This window comes from Limulus polyphemus, unplaced genomic scaffold, assembly GCF_000517525.1.
Source record: "Limulus polyphemus unplaced genomic scaffold, Limulus_polyphemus-2.1.2 Scaffold116, whole genome shotgun sequence".
NCBI classification, from domain to species: domain Eukaryota; kingdom Metazoa; phylum Arthropoda; class Merostomata; order Xiphosura; family Limulidae; genus Limulus; species Limulus polyphemus.
The window spans coordinates 973,468-983,645 of NW_013665726.1; the positions used below are offsets into that span (position 1 = coordinate 973,468).

The following is a 10,178-nucleotide window of genomic DNA, read 5'->3' on the forward strand; positions in this document are numbered from 1 at the left end:
ATTTTCCTATGAAATTTTTTCTTTCTAAATGTTGACTATTCAACGTGCAATGTAGTTTTGATTTTACGATTAAAAATACTTTTATGCATCAGAACATTTTCAAATTTTACATGCGAAATCTTTATAAACTCCAGATAATTATCAAATGTTTTCTTTAGAAAAAAAAACTTTATATTTTATTATTTTTCCATGTTGTATCTTTGTAGGGTTGGGTCGATTTGACTGACCTCGTAACCATCATAAAAAATTAGGAAATATAAATACAAGTTATGCTTTTTTCATTCTAGAATGACTACAAATTATAGTATGAAAACAAATGTTTAGTCTGAATAGTTTTTCATTTCTCAAGGGTGGGTGTGCAAGAATAGTTTCTAAGGATCAACTGGTCCTTTGTTGTCTCTAGCCTTCTACTGAGCATTTACAAATGGTTCTACTTTTAGAAATTTTGCAGCTGTACAATCTTGTATTATAAACCTCAGTGTTTATGTATCTCTTAGAGTGTGCTGTTTTATTCCTATTTCTAAAATAATATCAAAATGTTGGAAAGAGTGCAAAGCTAGGCTGCTAAATTTATACCTGGTTCATACATTTAAACTACAAAGTAATGTTTAAAGTATTGAATTATTTTCTCTGAAGCATAATTTCAGCTATAATGTTTCAGTTAGCTAAAACTAAGGGAATGGTATACATGATGATATGGCTTGTGTTAGGGTCAACACAATCCACAAGGGGGGCTGCAATCAGTATTGTCACAATTTCTGTTCCCCATATTGTGGCAATACACATAAATATTCCTAGAGCTACCTGTTGCTATTAACACTCTTACACTATTCAAATGTTTCCATTTCTGGAACAGCTTGTCCATGTTTATGAAGAGAACATGGCAGACCCACCACTATATGAAATCACACATGGCCATAAAGTTTAATTGTTGTTCACTAATATCGTGAATCACAATAGTGGTTCGTGATAAGGATCACACAGGAATTTGCTCAAAACTCTAATAGAACATTTGGGCAAAAACCAAATGGAAAAGCACACTTATTCTTTAAACAACACTAAAAACCTTTTTTTCCAACAGTTAAGACCACCCAAGGATTTCAATAGGAGCTTAAACTTTTACATGTAAGGAATGCACGAGCTAACAATGACTTTTGGGAAGTTAGAAAGAATACTAATAGGACAAAAAGTAGTGGATTTAGTTGTACCAGCCTATTCAATTGAGCAACATATTTCAGCCCTTGGCTTAGGCAGATGAACTATTGGAGGGAAGGAAAACAAAAAGGTCAGAGAAGGATGTGAATGATAAACTTAAGGACATTACAGGTGATTCCTTGACAAAGCATGTTGCCAGGATAGTCTGTGGGGTAAACAGGGAGAAAAAAAACACCTTAGATTATGGTACCCAGTGGCACAGGTGGAGGATATTACTGACACAGCAATGATAAAGGGACTAGCAGAGATGTAGTTTTTGTTGTGCATATAGGAGCTAATGATGTAGGGAAAGGTAGGTCAAAGGAGCTAATTAACAAGTATAAAGGGTTGATAAAGGCATTTAAAGAAAAAGGCTATAACTTAATTTTGTCAGGGATACTACTCAGAATTAATAGTGGGGGTGATGTTATAAGTAGGTCACTAGGGTTAAATGCTAGGCTTAGATTAGTAAGTAATAATGAACAGATTGGCTGGTTGAACTTGCAGGATTGCTTCAATGGAAGAAAGGGGCTTTTTGGAATGGATGGTTTACATTTAAATAGGATAGTGTCTCACTTGTTTGTTGGACTTTTAACTCAGCTGTAAAGGAAGTTTTAAACTAGGACCAGACAGTGGTGAGAGCCAGGATAAACTAAATTCAAAAAGAATAAGAGCAGAGAAAAGTTTGTCATAGGAAATTAGTATAGAAGTAGTTATAATGGTGGGCTTAATTTTTACTATTGTAATGCTAGAAGCATAAAAAATAAAATAGATGACTTTAGAGCACTGGTAGCAATAGAGGATTTTGATATAGTCGGAATAACTGAAACATAGTTAAAAGTAGATGGTTTTGATGACAGATTTATTTGAAATACAAGGTTACTGGCTATTTAATAGGAATAGAATACTAAAGAGAGGTTGGGAGTGGCTTTATATGTAAAATGTGAGTTACATCCTGTTAAGTGGAGGATATCAAAGATAATAACAAGGAGATTGAATCCAATTGGGTTTCTATTAGCAGATATAAAGAAAAAAGGCTTTTAGTGAGAATTTGTTTCAGACCACCAAATGATACTAATGAATGCTGCATATGGAGATATGGAATAATGATATTTTGGTTACAAATTTCAAAAAGCGAATTTTGAAAGGATGCAACAAGAATTATCTGTTGTGAATTGGGCAGCTGAGATACTTAGAGACACTGATCAGATAAAGGTCCATCTTTTAAGATTCAACTGGAGGTTTGTTTCACCAAAAAGCCAAAGAAATGATACAAAATATCAGTAAAACTGTGTGCTCTTCATGCTTTACTGATATTTTGAATAGGTTAAAATAGAATTCACTCAACTATTAAAATGCTACAGCTTCTTTTCTAAAATTCATGTAGTCACAGTTGAAACTAACATGCAATGCACTTTGTGTTTCATAGAAATTCACTATTTAGTTTGGGAATTTATAGATTTAGAAGTTTTTGTAAAATTTCTAGTGCTGTTACAACTAATTTCAGTAACACTAGTGTTAGATTGGATGTTTTAAAATTGGTTGAAAACATACAAATATAAAAGACTACATTCAGTTTGTCTTTAACCGTCCATTTTACTCTTTTTTCTTCGTGGGTGAGACTGAAACTGAAAAGGATGACCCCAATTATCATTCTGTCCAATTGCAGTTTTCTTGAATTATATTCCTAAATGAAAACCAACAGTAACAGTATAACTTATAAGCAAAACCTACTAAATAATCACAAGTTGGAATAATCGGTACTCAATATACACAAGTCAGCACATAAAATAAACAAGTGTCAATTTTTAAAAATCAACTATTAATATTATTAAACAATGGCTACGCTATACTATAGTATAATATATATACAAACATTTAATTAAGCTTAACTTACTTTTAAATGTGCGCACCACTACTAGTACTACTTAAACTGTGATAACCATTATTATTACTACTACTATCACTAATATTATTACTATTAGTAATACTAGTACAGGACTAGTATTGATAGTTTGTTCTTACTTGCGCAACAAAGAATTTGGTTGATGCGTTGTTAGGCTTAACGTTATGCCTTACCGGTAATGCAATTCTAAATTCTCCAATTCAACGGTACAAAACAATAATGAAATCCCTATGCATGAAAAAGAAAATCTAATATCCAAAAACCAATAAAATATAGAATACCCTAAATTCAAAGGACTCAAGTATTTTCAAGGAGGATACGCGATAGGGCAATACTATTACTAACACATAAACCTACCTCCATATGCTCTGCCATGGTGACACAAACTCTCTAACTGGGCCAATCTCAGCGTCAGATACGTAAAGAGTCAGACTTAATTCCGAAAGACGCTCGAACATGAAGGTTGCTTCAGCTATATCCCACGTGGTTAACGTGTAAATTCCCGCCAAAATATATTTTATGCATAAATAGTGATAAAATAATTCATACGCTAATTATATATATATCAATTAAGATATGCTTTCTATTAAAAAAGCAATAAAAAAAATTCAGAAACTATACTTGTATTGCATCATAATTAGTTTTTAATTTTTAATTTCACTTCCTAAAATTTATGAATACATATTTTTTGCATAATTGTATGATTCTCATTCGTTTTACATCACACATTTCTTTAATACAGTGCCCTGTGGCTCAGCATTAAGTTTCAAGTCTAATAACACTAAAATTCAGGGCTTGATCCTTCCGGTGAACACAGCGCAGATTGCTCATATTGCAACTTTGTGCAGAAACAAACAATTTTTTGATACGATTTGATTGTCGACTGGGCTAATAAAGCAAATTTACCTGTTGAATTCCAGTGAGCTTTCTTCAGCTAGTCCTACTAGGAAATTATAGAGTAAAGACGTATTTTAAAGATTGCCATGTTTAATTCAACGGAAATATCTTGAAAGATAGAAAGCTGTGGAACTAACCACAGCCTAGTAGAAATAACTATCTTGTCACGTGCACGACTACGTACCCTGCATTTTCTTTTGTTTTTTAAATAATAACGATTGTTTTAATTTTTACCAGCTTTATCCAGTTTCATTATTTTATAAGTAATGGGAAAACTCAGTTAAGTTATTTGATCAGGATCACTTTACTTATTTCATGAATTAATCTGTCGTTACGTGCAGAATTGTCTATCTCATACTTGTCTGTAAATCAGCAGTTTCTAACTGAAAATACCACATCATTTTTTCCAATCATTGATCTTATAATTAAGTAACCATGAACGCTCACAGAAATATTTTCAAGTGGGGCAAAACATATATGTAAGGGATCAGCTTTCACAGTGTAAGTCAACAAGTTATGTGTATATAAACGCAAACTCAAATTTACAAATTTAATATAAATTAGTAAAAATATTTAGTTTTACTACGATGTCAAGTTTTTGTCATAATATGTGCATTTTTTTGTGAAATGTAAGGGGTGCAAATGCCCCTTCCTGCGGGCGACCATGGAAGCGACTGTCCTAGCCGCTACGATGGCAGTTAATACCGTTGTTACGTCTCTGGTCGTTAGTTAATTTTCCGTAAAAATTCTTACCGAAGAAACTTTACCGATACAGGTCCTTTCTTAAATAAAACTGGTTTGTTCTTTCTGAATACAACTTTGCGATACACTTAATTTCAACAGTAGCTCTATAACAAACGCTATAATTCACAACGAACGTCTCACGTGCTCAACAATATTCTGTTCGCATACATTCAATTACTCATCACATTATTGCCGTCACGTTGTGACCCTCTTATATATAAAAGAATACCGAGATCTAGTAAACTCACGACATTTCACGAACGTTCCAGAAGCACGTGGCGTGATACCAGAGCCACGTGACCTCGGCTGTCGCAACAATATTATCACAGTTTCCTCGGCTGCAGTTTCACTCTCTCTTACAGTTTCTGATTGAACTGAAAGTTCTAGTTCTTCATGAACGGTTGGAGAAATATAAATACTCGTTTCGTTGTCGTTACTAGAGGCAACAGGAACAATGGCAGATTGATTCTGAGATGTTGCAGAAAAAATATAAAATACGAAGTCAATTTAGACAGCTTGTTAATTGGTTCTTTTGCAGCTTTTTTTGTTGTTGTTTAATCGAACCATTTTTTTATACACATGTTTCATTTTAGCAATATCAGACTTATTAAAATATACAAGTAATTATTATTGAAAATATTACTCATAAATTAAGTTTCAAAACACTGAACTTGGCCGACGTACAATGTACATCACGAGAAAATTATATCAATTCAGGGTTGCAGCATCAGACTTACTATGCAAGGTTCATATCAAGCTGGATGGTAATACTTGTTGACTTTTCTGAGTATACTGTGTGTTGATTCTATGAAATGTCGTCAGAGTATTTCACAATAAAAAAGTTTAACCATTTATATTTAGTACGAAAAAAAGTAAAAACATCTACAGAAATGCTTGGACTCAGATGAATGGTGAACAACAACAGAATATTATATTTTTCACACACTATTAATATCTCATATTCATACACTTGTGTACTTTAATGTTAACTAAATGTTTAAGATCGAACAAAGTCTCAACGATATATTTATTTACAAGAACATGTATTTCAACCAATTAATAATATTTTCCAAAGAGGATACGTGACAAGATCCGCTTGACTTGCGGATCTACGGTCACCGAAGATACTCGCCCTTTCAGGCGGGGTGTGTGTGTTATAATGTGACAGTAAATCCCAACATACATTGGGGAAAAAGTTGGAGATTGGTGGTGCTACCTTCACTCTAGTCTATCACTGCTAAAATAGGGATGGCTAGCGCAGATGGCCTTCGAGTAGCTTTGTGCGAAATTCAAAACAACCAGACAAACAAACCAAAGATGATACAAGTGAATATTTCACTGCATGGAAATGATCCCGTTTATAATACCAACATAATCCTATAATTCTAGTTAAATCATTATACATATTTTGTTTAGATATTGTTAAGGCTTTACGTGTCCGATATATAACAAGATTTTCCTAGGAAAATCCTGGAAAGAGTGAATCGTTTTGTTATACCCAGTTGCATTTAATTAACTTTAATTGTACAGAACGTACAATCCTTTTATTATCAAAATACGCCACGCTGTGCTTTGCTATTGTAGTTGCATATCTTTACTTGTAGCTTCTTCTTCTGTGATATACGCACGAAGTGTAAAATATTGTATAAAAAACTCTATTTTATCTTATATTTATGAACAATTCATCGGAGTAAGCCAGAGCACACCGTATCTTCTTTTGGTATATTTATTTTCATCTTTGTACGATTCAAAGGTGCCCCTTCTTGATGCACCCCATCCCCCGATTGAGAGTAAGGGGTGGGGGCTAACCACGCTTCGAGTTTTGATAAGACTGCTAATGTGTTCGATAAAGTCATCTCTTGAAAAACCAGTAAGTGAAACGCCGAGGAAATAAAAACAAAACTTCACTGTTTATTGGCTGTTTCTATTTTCTCTAAATGTATTTAAATTCCACTGTGCACATCATTACCATACTTTTACGGTGTTACGACAGCGGAAGTCACGTGACGCTAGTAACACGTCATGAACTTCTAGAACGTTCATGTCCCTTCCTGAAGTCTCGAGAGGTTACTAGATACGCGGTATTCTTGTATATATAAGACCGGTAAGAAGTGACGGCAACAATGTAATTGAACTGTAGACAGAGATAAAGATGTACTGCTGGGTTGAGCGCGTGTGTCGTTCGTTGTGAATTATAGCGTCTGTGATAAGATAATATCCAGTATCCAACCAAAACTTGATCAGCAATTTTTATATGCATTTTAAAGGTTTTTGATTATAGCGTCTTCTTTTTTTTTTTATATTGTTGGCACGAAAAGTTCCAGAGACCTGTCCAATTTTCTCAAATAACAACGATCCTGCCGATTGGTCTGAGCAACTTTCAGATACTAAACGCTGTGACAAAGTAGAGCGGGAGTCAACATGGTTGAAAATTAACTTCTCATAATATGAAGGGCAAAAACAGTTCAAGTACGATTGCTTTTTATTAATAAAATTTTGTACGTAACATGTGCTGCACATTCCCTGAACCTAGTAATACTGGATGCTGCAAAGTCCTCTGTAAGTGCAACGTCATTTTTTGGAATAATGACAAGAGTTTACACAATCTTTTTCGTCATCGCCGGCTCGTTGGGAAATACTTAAAAATTTGTGTTTATTTCTCTGAAATCTTAATGTGATACATGATGGGAATGTCATATGAATTATGTGAAACCATACGCTATAATTTTGGACAGTGTTCGAGAAACTCTGGAGCAACTTGAAGAATATGCACTTAAAAAAAAAAAGATGGAGCTACAGCTAATGGGGTAAGCTCCTTTCCAGCACACATTACCAAATGACCCTTCATTCTGTCTGTTGTAGTTTGGTATGTCGTTTTATTTCAAATAAACAGAACGAGCAAGTTGTTGTGGACATTTGACACATCCCTTGACGTTCTTGAAAGTGAAATCAAGGCCACACTTAAGTTTCTTCATAAACACAAAGAAATGGAATTTGTAGTTGTTCTGAAAGCTAAAACAATCGCTGGCGAGATGGATATTGAACAGGTATTTCCTGCGATTAGATCCCCCAGAAAAAAATCTTTTTGTGTGTGTGTGTTTGTATGTAGAAAGGTACCGATGAAGCTCACAGTGAAAGAGTGGTCAGACGTAAGCCGTTTTCATTAATAAAGTGCATTTTTACAACATTCTTATCACAATCACTTTTCATCATGTAGTAACTAGAAGATGTTTTGTACAATGTATCCTACCAGGCCTCTTTCAGTTTCCCCTAATTTGTCTTTGTAAATATTGCAAGAAGTACTGTAAAGTATATTTTTCTTCGTGCATTTCTTTTGAAGACCCAACTTACATGTAATGCAATTAAATTTCTAGAGATCATGTGATATAAATGCCGAGTGAACATAATGTAACTAAGGATTGTCTTGTATTTTCTCTTATTCATATAGCAAACCAGCCTACCTCCTTAAAAATATTAATAATTATAGTGTTAATAAACGGTATCTTAAAAGTTGCTATATTGGTTAAAGGTGGCAATTGGTTAGATGTTAAAACAGTAAATTTCTTCGTCGGTGATAATGAGTGACTTTAAAACATTGGTATGATATCCTTAATTTCTGAATAGGCTGTCTACGATATTTTAAAGAATATCCCTTAAAAGTTTTAAGGCTTATAAATGCGCTGGTTAGAATCACTAATATAACTTGGTAAAATAAACCTGTTTGCAATATCTTTTAATTACATATACCAATGATAAGACTTTAATAGGATTTCAATCTCTCCACTGTAATGCTAAACTTCATATTGTGTATCACATAGAAAGCCAAATTGCTGTAGTACTTTGGTTCCTTATTTAATACAGCCACTAACCAATGAATATTTTATTATATCAAAAAATTATATCAGTGCATGACTAATGGTCAGTTGCAGTTAGGAAATGGATCAACAATGCCAGTAATGATTGGAGCATGTTATAAATATCAAGAGGTGGTAACAAATCATAATATGCCAATATGTGAAGGCTATGTTGGGGACGAGAAAGTGAAGGTTCTGTGAGACACTGGGTGCAGCATTGAGAACCAGTCTAGTATGTGATGATCAGAGTATAGGCAAAATACATCTGTGTGTGCTAATTGATGGGACAGTGATAAAATTTTCCATAGCAAAAATATTATGTAGGAGACCTTGAGGCCAACTACATCAAGGAACCAATATACGACTTGGTGATAGGAAACATACCATGTAATAAACATTTCAGGGAAGTGCAGAAGAAAGACCCTTCACCACAAAACTTCTGGAAAGTGCCTAAGAGGAAGTTAAGACAAAGAGGAAAGAGATTTTCAAAACAGAGGACTGGAAAGGAGTATTGAACTGGACCTATCAAAACAGTTTTACTGGAGAAGCCAATTTTTGCCATGTTATCATTTTACGAAACAATGCCTGGCCTTTTGAATTTTGAAAAGTTCTGCCACCAAAATGAGAATCAGCGATTGGCCAGCATTTACTATTGAACTCGACTTGTGCTGACAAATACACCGATAGCATGTTTGAAATTATTGCAAATGGTCATTCAGAACAAATCCGACTATATTAACGAAGCTTATCGACAACTTAATGACATAAACTACTATAAAAAAGTAGATTTCGACCCCACCCCGGAATTTGTTTAAATAATTGAAGACAAGCTATGTAGTTTACAGAAAAAAAAAACACATAAGTCGTGAAACTTTACAGTTCCTTTCACCTCAACACCCAATTCCAGGTCGCTTTTACATGTTACCAAAGATACACAAACCTAACAATCCTGGTCGTCCTATTATTTCCAATTGCGGTATGCCCACCGAGAACTTACCTGCTTACGTTGATCATCATATCAAAGATATCCCTCCGTGTTTGACGTCACATATTAAAGACACAACCCATTTTATGAACATGATCTCTGACATTAACAACAACGGAAAATTACCCCCAAACACCATTCTCTGCACCATAGACGTTTCTTCTCTTTACACAAACATTCCCTACGACGAAGGCCTGAAAGCTCTTGAATCTTCCCTTTTGAAACTTGACAAACCCAACACTCAGACTATTGTAGACTCAGCTAAACTAGTTCTTACACTTAACGGGTTTGAATTTAATAATGAATTCTATACTCAGACAATAGGCACAGTTATGGGGACCAAGATGGCACCAAACTATGCCAATGTTTTCATGGGAGACTTAGAAACGAGACTGTTGGAAAGTTATAAAGAGAAACCAAACATTTGGAAACGATACATAGATGACATTCTTTTTTTCATTTGGATAGGAGACGAAGACTCCTTACTATCTTTCTATAGACATGCAAACTCTTTCCACACTTCTATTAAATTTACTCTAGATTACTCCACTACTCAATTAAGTTTTTAGATGCAAACCTAACATTAAAAGATGGTTTT

General features: G+C 34.2%; 1 protein-coding gene across 1 annotated transcript in view; it reads right to left on the reverse strand.

The window, feature by feature from the left end:
- LOC106472026 (protein arginine N-methyltransferase 1) overlaps positions 1–3,576 on the reverse strand; it is a 44,082-nt gene extending 40,506 nt beyond the window's left edge. The window contains exon 1 of the mRNA XM_013932658.2: positions 3,458–3,576. Coding sequence (XP_013788112.1) covers positions 3,458–3,475 — 18 coding nt within the window. The 5' untranslated portion in view covers positions 3,476–3,576. The remainder of the gene's footprint in view (positions 1–3,457) is intronic.
- Between the last annotated feature and the right edge of the window lie 6,602 nt (positions 3,577–10,178).